The 21533-nt window shown below is 40.8% G+C and overlaps 4 protein-coding genes across 4 annotated transcripts; 2 read left to right on the top strand and 2 right to left on the bottom strand.

The window, feature by feature from the left end:
• Positions 1 to 308: 308 nt before the first annotated feature.
• On the top strand, positions 309 to 5203 carry poli (polymerase (DNA directed) iota). The gene is made up of 10 exons (XM_079160895.1): positions 309 to 437; positions 589 to 714; positions 807 to 971; positions 1481 to 1627; positions 1848 to 2084; positions 2186 to 2364; positions 2556 to 2647; positions 2734 to 2867; positions 3035 to 3255; positions 4127 to 5203. Exons 1-10 carry the CDS (start codon positions 338 to 340, stop codon positions 4889 to 4891), a joined length of 2166 nt encoding a protein of 721 aa, XP_079017021.1. The 5' UTR covers positions 309 to 337; the 3' UTR covers positions 4892 to 5203.
• A 1395-nt stretch (positions 5204 to 6598) lies between these two features.
• LOC306697194 (ras-related protein Rab-27B-like) lies at positions 6599 to 9666 on the top strand. Its single transcript, XM_079160966.1, has 5 exons — positions 6599 to 6760; positions 6870 to 6955; positions 7820 to 7923; positions 8122 to 8245; positions 9067 to 9666. Exons 1-5 carry the CDS (start codon positions 6608 to 6610, stop codon positions 9254 to 9256), a joined length of 657 nt encoding a protein of 218 aa, XP_079017092.1. The 5' UTR covers positions 6599 to 6607; the 3' UTR covers positions 9257 to 9666.
• Positions 9667 to 12511: 2845 nt separating this feature from the next.
• LOC306697356 (alpha-N-acetylneuraminate alpha-2,8-sialyltransferase ST8SIA3-like) lies at positions 12512 to 16038 on the bottom strand (the record flags this gene model as incomplete). Its single annotated transcript, XM_079161202.1, has 4 exons — positions 12512 to 12794; positions 13425 to 13982; positions 14847 to 14969; positions 15887 to 16038. 4 exons carry the CDS (start codon positions 16036 to 16038, stop codon positions 12512 to 12514), a joined length of 1116 nt encoding a protein of 371 aa, XP_079017328.1.
• Positions 16039 to 17551: 1513 nt separating this feature from the next.
• On the bottom strand, positions 17552 to 21276 carry LOC306697676 (cyclin-G2-like; the record flags this gene model as incomplete). Its single annotated transcript, XM_079161695.1, has 7 exons — positions 17552 to 18395; positions 19275 to 19477; positions 20095 to 20193; positions 20288 to 20366; positions 20507 to 20757; positions 20892 to 21029; positions 21139 to 21276. The coding sequence occupies 7 exons, from the start codon at positions 21274 to 21276 to the stop codon at positions 18284 to 18286; spliced, it is 1020 nt and encodes a 339-aa protein (XP_079017821.1). The 3' UTR covers positions 17552 to 18283.
• Between the last annotated feature and the right edge of the window lie 257 nt (positions 21277 to 21533).

The raw sequence follows: 21533 nt of genomic DNA, 5'->3' as shown, positions 1-21533 counted from the left end.
AGTATTTTCTCTGTTTGGTGCACGAGACGACCGTTACATTTAATACAAAATTAAAATGTGTTTATTTTTTGTCCTTGACTATTAATATTTTTGGAAAATAAAACTAAATTAAACCCCGGATAATTACAACAACAAAAAAAGAATCCTGCCATGACAGTTCATTGCAGTTCATTGTGTCGTCGTAATACATCCGCGCCGGTAGAGGGCGCTGCTGCACATAACTGAACTAGGACCAACCGTCCAGTAGAGTATTTTATCTGTTTGGTACAGCAACCACAACAACAACGGTCTTATCTGGGATATTAAGATCTACAAAACACATACAATTTGCGTTGAAATGGATTACAGCGAGGAAGAGATGGAAGAGGATGAAGCTGAGTGGAATAACAGCTTCGTGGATTCAGTCCCATACAGCACTGCTGCTGCTGCTGCTTCTGGTAAAGAATGAAGACTGGGAGGCTAAGGCTATAAAGTTTATATTCTGGCTTCCATCTGGCTTTTTGGCATGCAGATAGAAACACGGCTCTGTCTAACAGCTATCTATACGTGTAGGATGGTAATCATTGTATGTATAATCTCTTGTTTCAGATCCGAGCCTCAATACGACATCAGGACGAACACCTGCTCACAGAGTCATTCTGCATTTTGACCTGGACTGCTTCTATGCTCAGGTGGAAATGATCAGAAACCCTGCACTGAGAGAGGTCCCTTTAGGTAAACTGATTCACTCCAAAAAATTCTGTGGCGGAAGAATAAAAGTTGACAAAATGCTTTTGTGGTTTCAATAATGTCTCTCATATCATCAGGTATTCAGCAGAAATACATCATAGTCACCTGCAACTATGTGGCAAGAGATCAGGGTGTCACCAAGCTGATGTCTGTGACTGATGCGAAGGAGAAATGTCCTCAGCTGGTGCTGGTTAAAGGAGAAGACCTGACACACTACCGAGAAACGTCATATAAACTGACAGGTAGGCGGGGTTCTCAGCTCAATAAAGCTGTATTCTAAGACTACAAGTGTAGAATAGTAAGACAAAGATTCAGGATTTAGCATTCAGAGTAAACATCCACCCCATAACACACTCAATAAACAGATCTCATCTCTCATCTGTGGGTTCATTTGCTTTTAGGTGGTAGCAGAAAATATATATATAACAAAATAACAGAATATCAGGTTTTGATGTCAGTCTCTCAGAAATAAAGAGCCAGAGAATCTGTCTAGACACTTAAAATATCCTCTAAAATCCACAATGCAAGGCAAGATATTTTGCGTTTGAGTAAAGGGCACAAGTGTAAAAATGCTACCACTAATACTGTTGCCTTGCTTTCCTCCTATACACATACTAAATAGCCCACACATTAGTGCATCAAGCTCTCGCTAATCTCTGATGATTATTTAAAGAAAATGTGTGAAATTACATTTTTGCTAACGTCATATGTATTTCATATTTGTACATTCTTTCTTGACCTTGTCTTCCAGAGCTGCTGATGTCCTACTGTCCACTGGTAGAGAGGCTTGGATTTGATGAAAACTTCATGGACATCACAAAAATGGTAGAAAGAAGGCTAGCAGAAACGACTGAGTCGAACAACTTTTCATTTAAAGGACACGTCTACAACCATCTCAGTAGGTCACACTTGTGTGTAGCTGTGCATCTATGTACATCTGGCTCATGGAAACCGAGAAATGAGTTGTGAAACAAGCCTAGAAGCTAAACCGTAACTGTAACCGTGATTTGCATTGCACTCTCAGTTTCCCACCACACGAACAGTTTACTTTTTGTATTCTTCTGATGAATGTTTTCACGACCACAGATGCACAGATCTGTTTTTCCTTTCCTGCCCAGGTGCAGACGTTAAAGCCAGTGATCATCCGAGGTTGGCTTTAGGTTCACACATGGCGGCGGAGCTAAGAGACGCCATCCACAGCAAACTGGGTCTGACCGGCTGCGCTGGCGTCGCCACGAACAAGCTGCTGGCCAAACTGGTGTCGGGCAGCTTCAAACCCAATCAGCAAACCACCCTGCTGCCTGAGAACATCGGCGACATCATGGGCCGCCTGAGCGGTCTTCGCAAAGTACCCGGTATACATCATCAGATAATGCGTAACTTTATCTTTATTTAGTATTGCTTGAATATTTTTCAATTCAAAACTCTTTTGATGTGTTTTTGATACATTCTTTAGGGGTTGGTCACCAGACAGCGAAGCGACTTCAAGCCCTGGGATTGGTCAGCGTGAAAGATCTTCAGCTCTTCCCATTGAACGACTTGGTGAAGGAGTTTGGAGGTCCCAGTGCCCAGCGCTTGAAGAATCTGGCCCTCGGCGTTGATGACTCACCTGTCACCCCCACGGGGGCCCCTCAGGTAGACGAGGACATCCCTGAAATCACCCGAATCTTCTTAGCTTAAAGTTGTTGTGACAGTTGGAAAAACCAAAGTAACTATGAAAATTGCAGATATTGTTGTTGTTTTGAGTCGCCAGACTTCCTAATTATTGTCCCATATGATCAATTTCCCCTTAGTTTCCCCTAATTAGCATCCTCTTCATGTTTCAGTCTCTCAGTGACGAAGACTCCTTCAAGAAAATGTCCTCAACTAAAGAGGTTTTGGAAAAGATTCAAGAACTCCTGAGCAGTCTGTTGGAGAGGTGTGATAACTGTCATTTGGGGGGGGGGGGGATCTTTTAAAGCTCGAGCCACTTAATCTAACCACAGATCATCTGTTGAAAACTAGGATGCACAAAGATGGCAGGCAGCCTCAAACCTTCCGGCTCACCATCCGTAGATACTCGGCGACCAACAAGTGGTTCAGTCGGGAGAGCCGACAGTGTCCGATCCCCAACCACATAGGACAGAAGATCACCTCCGGTAAGCTCACGCACCAGGAAGAACATATCCCACCTTAGACGGGTCAGGATTGTCAAACTTTACCTCACAAACTATGCCTTTTCTGAGCCCTTATATCCTGTCAAAGACATTTTTTAAAAGCTGCTCTGCTCGTCATTAAAGCATTGCTTTCTGTCATGTTTGTACAGACAGCGGTGATGACGCTGTGGTCCAGCTGGTCTCGTTGGCCATGAAGCTCTTCCACAAGATGGTGGACCGCAGCGCCGCCTTCCACCTCACTCTCATCAACGTTTGCTTCAGTAACCTGCAGACCAGGGGAGCTGCCGTCAGCGGAAAGGGCTCTATAACATCTTTCTTCACACACAGCTCGTCCCCCAGGAAAACGCAAATCTTCTCACCACAAAGCCAGGTAACACAGTGACGTAATCTAGCATAATCTGGCTTTTTATTACCGTTACCGATAATCTAAAGGTCTTGAAACGTTTTCAAAAACATTATATTCAGGTTCCCAACAAAAGGCATTAGAAAGTATTAAGTCTTTCCCAATTGATAAACACTATAAAGCTTCACAAGACAACATGCAGTGTAAATCAATGAAGAAAAGGTAGCAAAGCAGACAGAACAAAACTAATCTGGGCAGCTAGTGTAGCTAAGTAAAATAAACACCACCAACAAAAAGAAAGAGCTTAAAGAAGGAGAAGAGCAGGAAACATAAAATGAGTATTTACAAGAAGTCTTAAATATGTTTGTCTTATCCTCCACAGCTAGTAATGTTAGTTATTAAAGGTTTTTATGTCATTTCAGATGTTTTACAACGAAAGCTTAAACATAATTGTTGAAGGGCTGCAACTAACAGCTATTTTGTTAATCTTTGGATTCTTTTTCGGACTATGAAATGTCAAAAAATTGTGAAAACGTTCCAGTCATGTAGAGTAAAGCACTTTGAGTGCTCTGAAGACTAGAAAGGAGCTGAATAAGTCCATTTACCATTTATTCATCAAAGCTTTTTACGACCAATGGGCAAAATCATTATTTTTAAATCGGCACTGGTTTTCCATCTTACTTTTGAAGGTATGATCTCGAAATAAAGATTCTTTGTGGTAATAAAAAGGTCCTAAGAAGTCTTCAGTATATCGTGGTGAACAATGCTTACTTTATACTGAGAGAGGTCTTATTCTGTCACACTGTGCTGTTAAATGATGCCTACAGGATTCTCTCTTCTTAGAAATAGTGTTTCCTGAACTAATTTGTCCTTCTCCTCCTCTTTCCTTCTCCAATAGGATGCTTCCTCTCAGAGTGGGAATACGGATCATCAGTTGAGCACACACAGCGTGATTACTCAACCGACCCCTCCTCAAAAGACAGTAACCACAGAAAGCCCTTGTAGCTCTGTGGCAGAATTATATGGGTTTAAAAGAAAACAGAGGCCTGTTGTTGCTGTGAAGAACCCTCCGCTTCAGAAAGAATCCTGCAGCACAGCGAGGTCAGACCCCAAAATCACGGTGACGCATCGATTGCCCCCAAATGTTGACCCCGAAGTGTTCAGGCTTCTCCCTGAGGAAATTCAGAAGGAGCTGTTATCTCCTGCCTACACGAACTCTCTCCCCGGTCTTTCAACGAGCTCCCTTGCTGTCGTCAGTGTCCCCAACGTAACACAAAACAAGTCTCCACAGTCATTTAGTGACTCACAAAATATTAAAGACATTAAAGAAGCCGTGGAGAAATTGGACCCATCTGACAGGCCGACTACCGTGAATCAGAGGCCTGAGGGCACAAGTGCGTTTCTGGGAGAAAACGTCACGGAAGAAGGGTCATTCCCTCGGTCTTCTGACTGTGACTTCCCAGGGAATGTGGACCCTAAGGTGTTTTCAGAGCTTCCGCCAGACGTTCAGAAGGAGTTGATGTCTGGATGGAAGCAACAGAAGCCGGTCCTGAAGACGCCCTCATCCAGGAAACCAGGGAGAAGCTTGATGACCAAAGACAGAAAGGCTGCAGGAAAAGGCAGTCAGGCAAACAATCTGTTAAAGTATTTCAAACCCAGTTAGAGGGCGAAGCAAAGCTTCTGCTCGAGACAAACTCTTCTGTTATGTTATTTCTCGTTCTCAGGTAATATGCGTGTGTGTGTGTGTGTGTGTGTGTGTGTGTGTGTGTGTGTGTGTGTGTGTGTGTGTGTGTGTGTGTGTGTGTGTGTGTGTGTGTGTGTGTGTGTGTGTGTGTGTGTGTGTGTGTATACTGTATATAGGGCGTGAACAAAATAAAAGAAACGCTTAACTGTACAGTAGCAAAAAAAACAGAAAGTAGTTTGAGCTTGGCCAAGGTGGTATTTGTGTTTCTCTTTTTTTGGTCCATCCCTGTATGCCAGTATTAATATGCATGTCAGTTGCTGTTTTGGAAATAAGAATTGTATATATATTGTTTATAAAACTTAATATTGATTTCAAAACATCTCCAAACTGCTTGATTTGTCTGGGCCTTGAACATCATTTGTGAAATCTCCTTTTACCTTACGTTACTATTTGTAAACATGGATTAAAGTAAATTCCCAAATCTTAAGGGTATCCTATGAGGTCTTTAGCTTCAGGTTTATTGTTTGGATATTGTTTTCACATTGTTTAGTGAAGCAGGATTACTTTGCTTAGCCTCTAGAAGTGGGGCCCTCATTACTTGGTTGGAACGATTTCCACTGAAATTCACAGAGGCTTATTCGTTGACATCCACTTTTCAAAGAGCCTTTTTTTTTTTTTAACCCTCATTTGAAATACCAGAAAACACAAGGTCTGTAAGCACAGCCCCGCTCAGTTCCTGCTGACCTGAAACTCCTCCCTGGATCACATGAAAATTGTGGGGAAAAGGTTCAGGATGTGCCATCGCAACACCAATGAGATTATTTTCGGCAATCAGGACAAGTTGAGCGACGTCTGAATGGGTGTTGGCACTTCCTCCAGATAGGCTGGTAAGGTTACTTTTTTTGTGTCATTTTAAGTCAAACTGTTTGTGTTCTGAGGAAATCATCAACATAGTGTTTGATAGAGTTTTGTAAGATAAACACTGAGACTGCTGCAGGTTAGATTACAGGTTGATTACTAAACTATACTGCTGATTGCAAAGAATACAATACCATTAACCATGCACATGGGAAATGACTCTAGATTTCATGGTGGTATCCCATGTCCTGCCACTGTTGTGGTGCTAGAATCGGAGTTGACCATGCACTCATGCACCCTACATTTTGAATATACTAAAGGAAATAAATTGGCATTCTTCAACCATCTCTTACGTAAACAAATGTGACATTCAATGGCGCCTTTATATCGGCCTGTCTTAGCTGTTAAGTGTAACCGAAGCGTTGCTGTGATTCGAGCGGCGTCATGCAGTGTTGAGCTTGTCTGCCTGTAGCCCTTTAAGTCAATAAAAGGAGTTCTGTCCGCCAAACAGGCCCGTGTTTTTCACTCAGCAAAGTCTGGGAAAAAACTGGCGAGACATTTGACTGCTCATGTGGAAGCCAGCTCAAGTCATGTGCTAGCCCCTTCGCTGATCAGAGCCTAATGAGTAGGGGAGTTATGAGGTCCTGCTGAGCCTGTGTGATGGTCTTCCACCCTCAGACTGAAAACTGCAGCTTATAGGTGGAACTGTTTTGCATATCTTTGCTCGTGTTTGCTTGTGCAAGCTCTCTCTAAACTCCCATGGTTCATGATCCATCAAACCAGCATCATTGTAGTGTGAGTTCACCTTTTGTGGCAGGTTGAGCACTCTGCTGCACTATGGCTGACTGGGACTATGACTATCTGATCAAGCTGCTGGCACTCGGGGACTCGGGGACGGGAAAGACCTCCTTCCTCTACTGTTACACCGACAGCAAGTTCAACCGCAAGTTCACAACCACAGTGGGCATCGACTTCAGGGAAAAGAGAGTGGTGAGTGATGCTTGGTGTCTAACATGTTTAGGTGCATGCATACGAGGAGGACTCTTGACTTAAAATGTATGTAACTCAGTGCAGAGGTTTGTTCTGCGGTTTGGTTCAGATGTACACTGGGACAGGTGCCGATGGGACGACTGAGAAGAACTTCAAAGTCCACCTTCAGCTTTGGGACACAGCGGGACAAGAGAGGTAAATCTAATCTTTATGTTCACAATATCTTTTACTATTAGACGTCTTCATTCATTAAAATCCCAAATGTCTGGCTTTTGCAACTCCTAGTGGGGGACACTGAGAATAAATGGGATAAAAGCCAGTAACTCATTGACCAGCATTGGCACATTGTTCTACAAACAAAAACTAATACCGTCTGAATAATTTGAAACATGCTATAATCACAAAAACTGAGTCCACAGCCATGCTAGTAGCTCTGTGAGGCTGGGCTTTGGACTAAATGCTAACACGTTTTATTTTAGTGTATTAGCATGCAAACATTTGCTAATAAGCACTAAACACAAACTACAGCTGAGGCTAATGGGAATGTCAATAGTATATTAAACCAAGGTGGACCTGGTGATGGCACAAGAGGAAACATTAAAGGAGATATTATGTTAATTTCCAGGTTCATACTTTTATTTTGGTTATCTACTAGAAAATCTTTACATACTTAGATTTTTTTTTAAAACACATCATTTTTATCATTCAGTCTGCCTGTATATAACTGTATTTATTGACCCTCCGAAATCGCTCCGTTTTAGCTCCTGTCTCTTTAAGGCCCCCTCCCAAAATATCCCAGTCTGCTCTGATTGGTCACCAACGTATTTGGAATTCATCTGTACCAAATTTGTAATGCCAATCCATCCAACAGTTGTACAAATCTCAACCTTATAGGGGTGCTAGAGGAAAAATCAGGGGGTCGCCAAAGCCAGTAGGATTCACCGTCTGGGGTCCATGAATGTCTTGTCTAAATATCATGAAAATCTATCTGACAGTTGCTGAGATATTTCTGTCTGGGCCAAATAGTGGAGCTCTACAATGTAAAAAAACTGTTTTCAGGTTTCGCAGCCTCACCACCGCTTTCTTCAGAGACGCCATGGGCTTCCTGCTGATGTTCGACTTGACCAATCAGCAAAGTTTCCTCAACGTCAGGAACTGGATGAGTATGTGTCATCTCAGCACCACTGCTCTGCTGCAGATCAATACCCTTTTGAATCAGTGTTTTCTCTCGTGTTGCCGCTAAGAGTGAGTTGCACAGTTGAGAGAGAGTTTGAGAAACTTGACTAACATAGCTTAAAGTCTGCTCATGCGCGTCTATTCGCATTTCATGGGTTTAAATGACTTCCTCTGTGTCGGTTCAGGTCAGCTGCAGGCCAACGCGTACTGTGATAGTCCAGACGTAGTGCTGGTGGGCACCAAGGCAGACCTGAGGGATGTGAGGGATGTTCACGCGCGACAGGCCAGAGATCTGGCAGACAGATACGGGTGAGGCTTTGCATACAGCATTATTGTTTGTTAGAGACAGCACATGTTAAATGCAGTGTGTGAAGTGTAGTGGAGATGAATATCACTGATGTCGCTCCTGATGTGGGACGCTCAAACATCCAGAAAATACTCCAGTTTTACACTTTGCATCAGTATTGTTTACGAATACTATTATATAATAATAAAAACTCTTTACACGTCTATTTAATGTATAACTTAAATGGTGTATAATGTCTATGTTATTGTAGAGCTGCAACGATTAATAATAGTAATATTTGCCAACTGTTTTGATATTTGCTAAATTTCTCTTCTAAAACAGAAATGCCACAAAAATTCTTCAAATGAAATGATTTTTGCAGAACTTCTTATTTTTCTTTTATAAACTAAGTAAAATATTAAACTAAGTATAATTGTTTTATACTATTTTATTTTTTAGACTTTTTCTCTATGACATGTTAAATATTTTCAAAGAGTATTTATAACTTAATTGATACTACTTCATTGTCATACACTCATTATAATAAAGTGTATTTTTATTTTTATATTTTGATGACCAAGCACTAAACACAGTAGGGTTAGCTTAGATGCTACTTTGCCTCTTTCACCAGTACACCACAGGATGATGCTAGTGAGCTGTTTTCCACCTTCCCCCACTCATCTTCCTCCTGAGGGTTTAATATTTGATTCATAATAAAACGTTATGTTTGAACTACTCATGACTTATAAACATGTGCAAACTATTCAACAAGGGTTAAAAGGTAGAAAAAAGGTTGCGAACCACACACTAAATGTCGATTAACTCCTCTCTCGGTTCTCGTCAGCATCCCCTACTTTGAGACGAGTGCAGTGACGGGTGTCGACGTGGACCAGGCGGTGACCACCCTCCTGGGCTTGGTGATGAAGAGGATGGAGCAGAGCACTCCCGGGGGCCCCAGCTCTGAACCCAACGGCAGCCCCGTCACCAGCCATGTGGAGGAGGAGGCTTCTGTCAGCAGGACGTGTGCCTGCTGATGTTACCTGCTGTCTGTCACGTTATTTATTCACAGCTTGTGCATTGTGAGAAGAGAGCGAGAAAGGAAGGAAAGGAGTACAAGATAACCAATTTGTATATAGTAAGTGAATATTGGTATTGTTGTAAAAAACTGGGATGTTATTAATGCACCAAGTGGTTGTTATTCAGAAAAGAAAAGTCAATTCATTATCAGAGAAAAATACTGTTTTTATTTGAGACATTGAGGCATTGATGGAAGGAATATGCAGGCACATAACGTATATTTATCATGGAGTATAATCAAAAGACATTTAAGACATGGTTACATTTCTTATATGAATGATCGTTTTTGTTAGAACAACCAAGATAGCAAAGTCACTTACATGATCTATGACTTTTTTTTTTACGACATGTACATAAGCAGCCAAGCTTTTTTATGCATTATGGAACAAAGTTGCCATGCAGATCGAACACAAGTACAAGAATGTTAAAGGGTGGTTGGAACAAATCCTGTATAGTGCTGCGTTTGGAATAAAGACATTTTATGTTTAGGTTATGTATATGTCACTGTATTGTCATTTACATGTAATGCACTAAAAGCTATACCGGTATTCTGACTGGAAATACAATCCTCACAGACTTTGTTAGCATCATTATTGTTTACACACATTCTATACATTGATTTTGATTAAAATAAGACAGAAACGTAAAATGACCTGCATTCATGTCAGTGGAGTTTCCCAACATTCATGGAGTCACAAAGAAAAAAACACCACATTAATTTGGCTGAAGCCAAACAATCTAAAAGTTTAAAATGATTTGTGTGCCACAAAAAGTGTGATTCAACATCAAATTCAACATCAAAAAAGTGATTTCTTATACAATACTTGTTAGTTGTCATACATCTTCCAAAATCCCCGAACAATCTGTATCAAGCTAGCATTTCTCCTTTGAACACGAGGTCTTTGGTGTACCTACAAAACATTCCTAATGACGGACTACGGAAATTATCCTTAAATGTACACATCTATGACATCAACTAAATGACCTACAATTCAGCAAAAAAAACTTTTTTTTATCAGTTCTGTATTTTCATGGTGGCGACTGCACTGTGATTCGGAGACGAGACACATGAATCTGAAATGTTCATTCTTGCCTCAAGGAGACGGACATAAAGAAACGCTTTGTGTGGGACGGGATGTCGAGCAAACTCCTACCATGCTTAATCTGAATGTGCACAAAAACACACACTACTATCTGGTAAATGCAAATGCCTGCATTGCTCCTTGTATTAAACCTCACCCTAAGCCATAGAGTTTGCAACAAGGAGCACATGTTTCAGAGTCATGAGACGAGTCATGTGGCCGGCTGCCCTCCCCACCCTCCCCCCATATCCACCAGTCTGCGTCAGTCTGGCATGACAGGGTGGACTGTTTTTGAGAACCCAAGATTATCTACAGTTACAAAAAATAAAGCTTATTCATTTTTCAGTTGATCTGTAGAGGTTTGGTCCCATCTGGAATATATTAGGGTTCTACTTTTAGCTTTCAAACACCGCTCATAAAAAGACACTGGTGATATTCTTAAGGAATACACCAGCAGGAATACAAACAATAGCAAAGAACTGAATTTTTACCCTCAAAACAATCTTCAAAAAGGTTGTATAAAACTAGCCCAAAATGTTGGTTAGTGCTTCACATGCAATGTAATTTAAATGTATCATGCTCTTTATACGAGATGCAGTAAGTCATATAACATTCATTCGTTTCTTCGTTTTACGTCACAAATATTGGAATCAATATGGGTACACAGTGAATAAATAACTTTTCCCTCTGTCAATAAAATCTGTATAATAAATAGTGTATTATCTTCTTTAGTATTTTTCATAATTGAAATAGTGGTAAACCTTAGTTGTTGATATTGAAGAAACTGTCCGAAAATGTATTTCCTGATGTTTTTCGCCACGTTAGCGCCATGACTCAGGTCACAAGAAACTGTGGTACCCTCTGCTCCCTCTTGTTTACTCAATTAAAACAGGTTTTACAACTGCTGTATCTGACACATTAGCTGTTACTACAGTAGATATTTACACTAATTAAACTGCAGGTGTAATAGTTTTGGCATAGCTAATTGAACCAACTGACAAAGCTAATGCTAGCTTGCTAATATAAGACCCGTTTAGGTTTAAGAGTAAAGAAGATCATATTGATATGACACACCTGAACTGTGCAATAATGTAAACTTTGAAGATATGAAATTGCACGTCACAAAAATGCAAAACATACAATATGATATGCCAGTAACGTTAGTTAGGTAAACAACATTTTAGGTATTTATTTTTTAGAAAATCAGGTTTCTGTGACTTAAATGTAGCCGCTAGCGTGGCAATAGACTTGTTGGAAGATGTTTTTAAATGTCTTATAGTCTCGAAACCTAATGTAGGCCGATACCACTTTCTAAAATTCTGCATTCTAATGACAACACACTATCGTCCGTCTATGAATTTATGGCTTGTTGTTGGAATGTCAAACATTATTCCCAAAATTTGAAGAATCTCCAAAACATTTGAAGTGGACAGTCACACTGTCTACAGAAAATAAAAGACACACAAGTACACAAACATACATACGGTACATATATATATTTATATATATATATATATACGGTATATATATAGGGTACAGTAAACAAATACCATCTTCCAGAGTAGTGCAGATTGTCTGACACCTCAGACTGGGGGACAAAGGCCTGAAAACAGGAAATTCACCTCTCTTGAGGCCTTGAATCTGATTACAAAAAAACACTGATCTAACTCCTTCCCTGAGATTAGGCAGTGATTTCAGTGTACAGAATCAGTATACTGTTGTAAAAGGCTATTAATCAATCAACACTGTGTTAAACAGAACTGGAAGATTTGACTTTGCGTTGAATCCCCCCCCCCCCGCGAACTCCAGTTACAATAGTTCTGTTCGTGCTGTTTAGCCACGGCCAGCAGCCATGCAAAGGAGAGCAATGGAAGCAACAGAGCAGCGTAAAAAGTCCTAACTGTGTGGCGCTGAAGACAACCATATACCGAATAAATGAGTGACAACGCTGTGACAAGTCTGTGACATCTTCATGTGAAATTACAGCGCGATGTGAGTGTGTGTGTTTGTCGAAAGAGGGAGTCGTAAATTGCCGTAACACTTATCATGCATCGTGGATCACAACAGAAGTTTTGAGCAGAGCGGATGTATCTGGGTCTCTGGAGTCACCTCTTAAAAACCAGCGCATGTCTAGGAGCAGTGCGTCAGGCTGAGTTTGATCACGCCTTCCCTGTGCAGCTTGTAGAGCAGCTTGAACTCGCTGGGCAGCTGGTGGGTCTCCTGCCACTTGGTGGTGAATTTGGTCCCTTTCTTGTCGTAGTAGTGGTAAGGCAGATCATTGCCCGTGTTGGGGTCCCAGCCGAAGGGCCAGAAGCCGTAGAGATGGATCTCGTCGCACATGGCGGACGCCAGCGTGTACATCAGGATCCCCGTGCTGAGACGTTTCGGGGAGAGGTTTTTAGTCTTCCAGTATCTGTGTGGGGGGGGGGGGGGGGACAAGTCAACCATACAAAATTAGACATTATATTAAAACACCTCTGAGAGCAGACTACTACGATTAATCCTTCATCACTATAATCCACCATAATCCCACTTCCCTTATGTCTATATGCAGACTCAAGTATAGTACTTTGCTTAATTGCAAATTTGAGATACTTGTGCTTTACGTTAGTATTTCCATTTTATGCAACGTTATACTTCTACTCCACTACATTAGCATTTACTTGCAAGTGAATGCTAATGTTACTCTGCTGGATGTGTAAATAGGCATAATCATGAAACTTGTCAGTTTGACTTTAGACTGTATGTTATTTAGGCAAAGCTTTGTATTTAACAGCAGTTTGTTCTATTGTAACATGTTAATATTCCCTAAAATAAGGTATAATATACAAGCAATACCCAGTGCAAGGTCTTTACATATGATTCTTGTTGGCCTAAAAGTAGTCAAATGTAAGTAATTAAAGTAAAGTAAAATCCACCACGTTACGTTTTCAACTGTTAAATGTAAACTCCAGAGTTGTGGTCCTGATTATACTTTCACGTTAGCTTCTTAAGTCACGTCAGTTGACAAAATCTGAACTACCAATCAGATCAACACTCTTACTTGTTGACATCGTGCATGATGTTTCCCGGCCAGGCCAGTTCGACTTTCAGCTGTCCCTTGTGCTCCACAAAGAAGTCCACCAGGGTCCTGGTTACTGTGGCTGAAGTATGGAGGAAGAAGGCAGGGATCCACAGGATGGCTCCCTCCAGCTTCTTCAGGTTGAGGAAGAAATTATTCCTGTCTTGAATGGTCAGCAGGTTATTGTAGTACCTCTCCAGGATGCTGGGGTTGAAGGTGGTGAGGTTGGTCTTCTTGCCCACGTCCTTGGAGTAGATCTCCGTGGGGGCGAAGTTGCAGCGGAAGACAAAGTCGGCCTGGTCGATCTCCGGGCCGCAGTGGCTTCCTGTCAGGATGCCGCTGTTGCCCACCACGGCGCACATGCTGTAGTGCTTGTTGTGGATGGGAGAGGAGTCTGGGAGCAGGGACTTCAGGTTGTTGCTGATGGAGAAGACGTACTTGTGGCTGGAGTAGTCAAAGTGCATCAGCTGGCCAACACGCACGCTGTTCTTGGTGAGGGAGAAGTTGGTGGGAATGTCGATGTAGCTGAAGATATCTTTCCTGAAAAGAGACAAAAACACTTTAACACTGGGACAGGCAGAAGTGAAAGAAGTACTCAGATCTTTTACTTTAGTAATAGCAGCAATACTGCAAAGAAGAAAATAGTATATAGTATATAATAAATCATGTATCATGTATCATATATATATATATATGATATTGGATTATTATTACTCACACATTAATGTGTAAAAGCAGGATCTTATTGTTGTAGTTGGTTGAGGTGAAGCTCATGTTTTACTTTTTAGTTCAGGACTGCAAAGCTATATGATTTTTATTATGAATTCATCTGCTGATTTTCTCCATTAATCGATTAATTGTTTGGTTCATAACGAATCTAAAAATAGTGAGAAATGCATCACAATTACCCAAAGTTCACAAGTTTGTCCATCCAAACCTCAAAATTATAAAAGAAAAAAGAAAAAAAAGCAGGAACCATGAAAATGTTTTCCATGGAAAATGAATTTTAATAGTAGCCATTCCATTTAATTTTCTATTGACTAATTGATTTATAGGCTCTTTGTATGTTTTGTATGCATACATCTCAATTTGTAAAGTAACTAAGGCTGTCAAAATGTTGTACTGAAGTAAAAAAAAAAAAAAGACTCAAGTAAAGTTCAAGTACCTCAAATTTCTACTTATTTACATTACTTGACTAAATGTACTTAGTTACTTTCCACCACTGCTAGAAACCCAACTTTCTTACAGAATCCAAGAGAGAACTGTTTGTCCTCTGGTGTCTTTTGAAATATTCCCTTTAATGTAAACTCTGACAGAGCAACCCCTGTTTATTCTGCAAGAAGACACATACTAAAAGAAGAAGAAGAGGTAGAGTAGAAAATAGTTCAGAATTAAATCTCTCACTTCTGCAGATAAAAAGCCGTCTTGTTGAACTTCCATTTGGACGGTTTTCCTTGGAGCTCCTCATTCAGGGCGTTAGTTAACGGGATGAAGGAGGGGTCCAGGAAATTCATGGCAAACTGAGACCTGTGGAAAAACATCATGAGACATATAAACCTGAGGCTCCATTGTGTGAACTACTCTCTTGTTTGGTTTGGTTTGGTCTTGTTTTAAAGGGGATTAATGGTATCCAGAAGGTTTTTCTGAGGTTTTTAAACAAGAGATCCACACAGATCTGTTCTGGTTATTTCATGAAGCCACCGAAAACCATTAATGTTGGACATAATCAAATACTCCAGAAATCATCAGATTCTGATTCTCTATGTTTGTAAATGTAACAGCAGTGGAAACCCATTTTAATACATCTAAAGCAATTAATTCATCTCTAATTTATTAATCTGATTTTATGGGTCAATGACGTTCGGGTTGCCAGGTTGTGGAAAATGACTTTGACTGGTTGGACCCTGTGGACTGCTTATACCTCCTGGAAAAGGTCTGCATTCGATCTGGACCAAAATCCATTTATTGACAATTTACTAACATTTACAACGGCAGATTAGATGGATGGAAAAGTAAAATGTCTCCCTCTGAAATATAGTGTACAGGAGAAGTATAGAGAAAGATACAATGTAGAGGTGTAAAAAATACAATATTTCCCGAAAGATATGGAGAAAGTACTGACAAATTATACTTCAACACAGTACTTGAGCATTTTTTCTTTTGAGCTGCCTCAATTGGATGTGATGTTGCTGATGATGCAAGCGTTTACAGTACAAGTATGTTACGACATGCATCGCCCATAGCAACAACATCAGCACCTCGGACAGCTCACCATCGTTTGATTGACAGGAAGCATTTGGCGCAAATTGAGGAGGAAAGTGATGAGTTGAGCTGGTACATCACATCCAGGTCGAATCGTGCACACAAGGCCCGACTCCTCTGTGTTTACATTCACAACAACAACAACACCAATTATCTGCATCACAACCACGAATATCACTCACCGAAATCCTGCGTGGAACATGATCCGCGGGCCTCCGTAGTTGGAGGTGCCGAAGAGGCTGTCTTTTCTCAGGGACACATAGCTGATGAGCGACAGTATGAGCACGGCGACGCACAGAATAACCAAACCCAGGGCCTTGGCGATGCGGACCATCTTGGGTGCGTTTTCATTCCCTGTATGAAGCTGCAGCGAGGCGTTGGCCTACGTTGTCATCGCCGGGTCGGCACACTGCCTGCCTCCGAGATACAGACAAACTGGCGCTCGTGGGCTCATATAATCGAATAAAATGGACGGCTGGTGGTGGTAGACGTCTGCATGGTGAAGATGCCGCTGCTCGGTCCTCTCTCATTCCCCCTGACTGCTTCTTCTTCTTCTTCTGCTGCTGCTGCTGCTGCTGATGCTGCTGCTGCTGCTTCACTCTCCGCGGCGACTCCCCTCCAGGCTGCCGGTTTAATCATGGAGATGGAGCAGAAATGCGTGTCAACACACCCAGCCAGCTAAAAGACAAGCCCCATCCACCACCAGCAGCATCACCACCTCCTCACACACACGCACACTCTGCAGCTCTCAGCATAAAGGAAAGCTTGTCCAATAATGAATTGAATGGGATTGAAATAGAGAGATGGGGGAGGACAGATCACACAAATCCACTAACTTGTGCCCTCTGGTCTTTAATCCGAGCATTACTCAAGTAAATTTGAGGGGCTTGTGCTTTACTAGCATTTCCACGTGTTTTTCTTTATACTATAGCTTTTAAAACAAGTACAAAGGAACATGTCATCATTGGTTAGGATGAGACTGTAATGATCCCCAGGGAGGGGCAGTATCAAGTTATAAATAATACAAAATGAACTCCTCCTTTACCAGCAGTAACATTAAAGTAATGCACACGTGGATGCATTAATAATTATATTTAAAAAATGTAACATAATTTACTCTGAAATGGGCCATTTTTCAAAGTGAGTTCTTTAACTTTTGCTAGTTTAAGTAAAGTTAGACGTTAATACTTTTGTACTGCTACTAAAGTTACATTTTATATAAAAGATATTGTTACTTTTACTTAAGTAGAAGATTTGAGTACTTCTTCCACTATTGGCTTTGAATGAATTTGAGGTACTTTACTTGAGTCATTGCTTTTGGAAAGAAAGGAATGTGGTACTAGATTGTAGATTCAGATTATTAATGTTAAAATAAATCAACAAACAAACGATGTATTATCATTTACTAAGATATGGAGCAGTGCATAAAGAAAGTGAAATTAGCTCAATCTTTATCAGCTGTGACATTATAGTGGTGTACGCATTAATGCATCAATAATTGTAATCCAATAATATAACAAATATTATTGTGAAATAGGCAGTTCTGCATGAGTATATACTTATGACATTTTGGATGCAACAGGAAGTCATGCTTGATGCATAACTCCTGAGGGTGTCATGCATGAATTATACTGCAGGATATAAAAGCAAGTCCCGTCCCTTCACATGAACATTTTAAAATGATGAAATCATCTCGTTACAGTTCTTCTCTATGACTTTTAACCAGAATACCTCAGTGTTTCAGATTGGTCTCCATGCAATATCAATGGCACATTTTTTGGCAGCACCCCAGTTCACCACTAGTGGACGATTCAAAACACAAGCAAGTGAAAACAAGAGGATGAAAAGCACTTTTTTTATTTGGAGGGATTATTTCTGACCCTTCCAACATCTTCCACATGATATCCAAATACAACACACAGTATGTAGAGTTCACAAAACATACAATTTGTTCCGTCTTTCTTTTTTACATTGCATATATACATTTTTTTAAACATTTTTTATTTTTACAATAAGCTTATTTTGGTAAACATGAACAACATCCATTCATAATCACATATTTCAATGTATCCATGCATAAACAATCTGGTATTTTCACACCAAGATGTCATATCGTGTACATACGTGTAACATATTCTAGCGGAATACTGTATATATGTAGATATAGAGTAGAAAAACAGGTTTAAAAAAAGATGGAGGATGTGCTAGTGTGTTAGATGGTATTCAACAGTGAGTGTACCTCATGACTGACACAAGTTATCCCTTGTGCTTCACGGATTCTCCATGAATGTGCCGAGCTCGGACACAAACAGAACACAAAGAAAACATCTCGGAAAAAGACATTCAGATGCATTACCATCAAGCTGCCAAGATATTGCAATATTCCATTTATAGGATATGTATTCTTTTTAAACATTAAAAAAAACGACAGTAAACTGAATCAACACAGGCACTTAATGATTAAAACCCGCCACTTGTCGTACCTAAGGTGGGAGGACAAGTTGCTCAGAAACATGGTGACCTTAAATCGGATACATTTTAGGGGACAAACCGTCGCTATACTGCACAATGACGACACGTCACTTTTTGCGGTTGAGAAAGGTGGAAGGGAAGAAGGCTCCTTCGCCGTCACTTCCTGGCGAGCCGCACGGGCTTTCCTCTCCACAGCTCATGTCCTCACAGGAGTCCTCACTAAGAGAGAAGAGGAGGCCATTAATACTCAGTGCTTCAGGGAAGAGCTGAAACACACAGCCGATGAATCGACGAGTGAACGGACAGAAGTCTTCTGTGTTTCTGGGGGGTTTTCGTGAACTCCGAGAAAATAACTCTGGTGTTGTCTCTGCTTTGGCTTGGAGAAAAATATTCAAAAAAAAACCCAAAACCGAATTCTAGAGTTTAAAAGATGTGGCTATTTACAGGGAGGGTCTAATGAAAAGATGCTATTGTGCAGTACAACATTGCTGGAAATCCCCTTTAATCTACAACAATTTTGATGATTAATTAAATATTTAAGTCATATCTCAAGGAAACATCAACCTTCATGGGTTCCAGCTTCTCTGACGTGAGAGCTTTTTTTTTGTTGCTGTTTTGTATTATGAACTGAATCTCTTCGTCTTTTGGAAGGTTGGTCATACAAAACAAGACATTAGAAGACGTCAACTCAGGTTCTGTTGAACTGTGATGGCCCGTCTGCACTATTTGCTGACATTTTATAGACTGATGATACGGACGACTCAACGGAGAAAGAAATTGTTAGTTGCAGCCATAGTTCAGAGTGATATCAACTAAGGTAATACATGACAGAATGATGATTTTAGCAAATTAAGGCTTTTGAGTTGGTAAGACTGTCTACTCCAGTACTCACTTAACCATTCAGGGGTGCAGTTCAACTCGAAAAATAAAACTTCTTGTCTCTAATTACTGTTACCAGCTGTGATTTTGTCGAGTCATGAATTTGAGGACTGTTGGCATTCAGGAAAGACCGCTTCCTCAATGTCTCATCATCACAGCACAGTTTATTCAATCAGAGGAAATTCAGCATGAAGGAAATGGAAAAACGGGACTATTAACCTCTCACTCTCGTCCCAGATGCCCTCAGGAATAGTTGGCAGGCCGGGCACACTGAAGTGATTGGCCTGAAGATTTTGAGCAGTTCTCCTGGAAACGATCCAAACAAGTTTTTTGTTGTCTGGTTTGTTACATTCGCTTGAGCAGTATTCAGTCATGCATTCGGCCACAAGTTCCTTCCAGTGGAGCAGCTCGCTGTCGCTGATCTGGGAAGAAGACAAACAGGAAACATCTGAGAGGCTGCAGACAGAACTTTAACTACACCGTCATCAACAAGTGTTTTTCCACATACTATATGTGCACGTGACACTGACATGCCACAATGTGCAAAGTATTTATAATACAAAGCAGAGGGACTTAAGAAATGATGGAATTGGAGGAGTAAGAAAAACAAACGTAAGCATATTAGCCACATAAGAGCCTTAAGTGCTGCTCAATATTTCTTAAAAACATAGTGTGGTGCTAAAATAATGCCATAAAAAAAATGAATTATGGAATCTCTCAGCAGTGGATGAAAAAAGTCCAGAGAAATAATTGTCTCGATGTTTTTTTATTGAGAATATAGATTTAACAGCAGACACTACGACAAAACAAATGACAGAAACAAAACATTTAAGTTGAAGCTTGTAAAAAGTTATTTTTTATTCTATTCTATGTTCTAGTCTTCTAGGGCAGCAAACTGTATATATTTTGGTTTTAGACTATTGGACGGACAAAACGAAACATTCTTCTAATAACATGTGATGGCCATTTTTCATTATATATGCAGACATTTTCCACAGCAAAAAACATAAATTAATTGAGAAAAAAAACATTTGTATACCTTTAGGTGTCTTTGGAATTGCTGTACAATCTTGGACAAGGTGATGGACTGGAGGGCTTCAAACTCCTGAGCAATGAGGGACAGTGCCAGCACTGATGGCTATAAACGAGAAAAGTGGCATATCAGTAAGTGCTGGGACTCAAAGTGTGAATGCTAATATACTGTGAAATTGTCGCCTGAGAACAATCCTTACTTTTGCTTTAGAGAAAACAAGTCGGCATAAGCAGGCTTTAAGCTGGGCTTCCAGTCTCCCAATGCTTGGGATCTCCTCCCTTGAAATATAGAGGGAATCCTAATGTGATCCGCCAGTACAAAGCTCACAAAGCAGAATCTATTTGACCAACTCCATGCCAACTGGAGCAATGCATCTGCAATAACAACACGAGTAAGCAAAATTAAATGAAATGTTTACCTTTCAGCAGACAGGAACGTGAAGGTTGGGTAGTAGAGGCGAAGAAAAGTTAAAGCCGTCACTGCTTCGGGCTCCACGCTGAGCTTCTCTGAGATGATCTTCTCCATGCGACACAGGTCGGACACGGTGAACTTGCTTTGGCTGATGCGAATGAGTTCGTGGGTGGGCGAGACATTGTTCTCTTCCTCGACCATTTTCGCTGCAATGTGAAGACAGCAGACTCCAATACAGGGCAAGTGTTTGGGCTGCACCTGACACAAGGACAACAGGGAGAGTGTGAGTCCACATCCCATGATTCAAGGTCAAACAAAGTCATTGTGGTTTCCTTCTTACTGGTGATGCAAAACATCCAAAGTTGTAACTTGAAACAACACTAAGTTCCTACCTTCATAATGGCGAGGAATCTATCAAGCAAATTGACAGCTTGAACGAATGTTTGAGTGCTGTAGCCAAAGAAACTGGTCAGACCCCACAGTTCTTCCACTCTGGTGTCCCTGCATTTCGCAGACACTCCGCTGTGATTCTGAAAATATACCACGATACATTAGATCGACATCGCTGGGAAACTAATAGCATTTTTAGCAATCCCATAATCCTGCACCGACAGCAAAAGATGTAATGGCTAAGTGCACCTCTGTGGAAGCTGACTCCATCATCCTCAGGCCAGTCTCTCTGGGAAGAAAGTTGTACTCTTTGGCACGACATGACTTCAACTCTTTCAGGAGCAGGCTGTCAATGGCTTGAAGAATCCTCATCCTGTAAAACAACATATTTCAATCCATCTGCATTGAAATGCAAGGGAGAGTCTGCATGTAAATAGTGTCCCCGTCCCCAGCTGCCCCAAAACAACACATTCCTGACCATATCTAATTATAATATAGTTATACAAGTATAATAAACTAAATAGTGGGAATAATGTGTCCAACATTATTAACACTCACACAATCAAAGTTAATGTTGGCATTGATTTGGGCTAAATGTAGACCAGGTCACCTATAACTGGGTCACTATTACACGTTTCAGAAGA

The sequence above is a fragment of the Pholis gunnellus genome, assembly GCF_910591455.1.
Source record: "Pholis gunnellus genome assembly, chromosome: 6".
NCBI classification, from domain to species: Eukaryota; Metazoa; Chordata; class Actinopteri; order Perciformes; family Pholidae; genus Pholis; species Pholis gunnellus.
Note: the sequence above shows the minus strand (reverse complement) of the source record. Positions and strands in the feature narration are given on the sequence as shown.

Coding starts and splice junctions, on each gene's coding strand:
- LOC306697194 (XM_079160966.1), top strand. CDS start 6,608: ATGGCTGACTGGGACTATGACTATCTGATCAAGCTGCTGGCACTCGGG. Junction 6,956..7,819: donor GACACAGCGGGACAAGAGAG/GTAAATCTAATC, acceptor AACTGTTTTCAG/GTTTCGCAGCCTCACCACCG. Junction 8,246..9,066: donor GATCTGGCAGACAGATACGG/GTGAGGCTTTGC, acceptor GGTTCTCGTCAG/CATCCCCTACTTTGAGACGA.
- poli (XM_079160895.1), top strand. CDS start 338: ATGGATTACAGCGAGGAAGAGATGGAAGAGGATGAAGCTGAGTGGAAT. Junction 1,628..1,847: donor ACACGTCTACAACCATCTCA/GTAGGTCACACT, acceptor TTTCCTGCCCAG/GTGCAGACGTTAAAGCCAGT. Junction 2,648..2,733: donor CTGAGCAGTCTGTTGGAGAG/GTGTGATAACTG, acceptor GTTGAAAACTAG/GATGCACAAAGATGGCAGGC.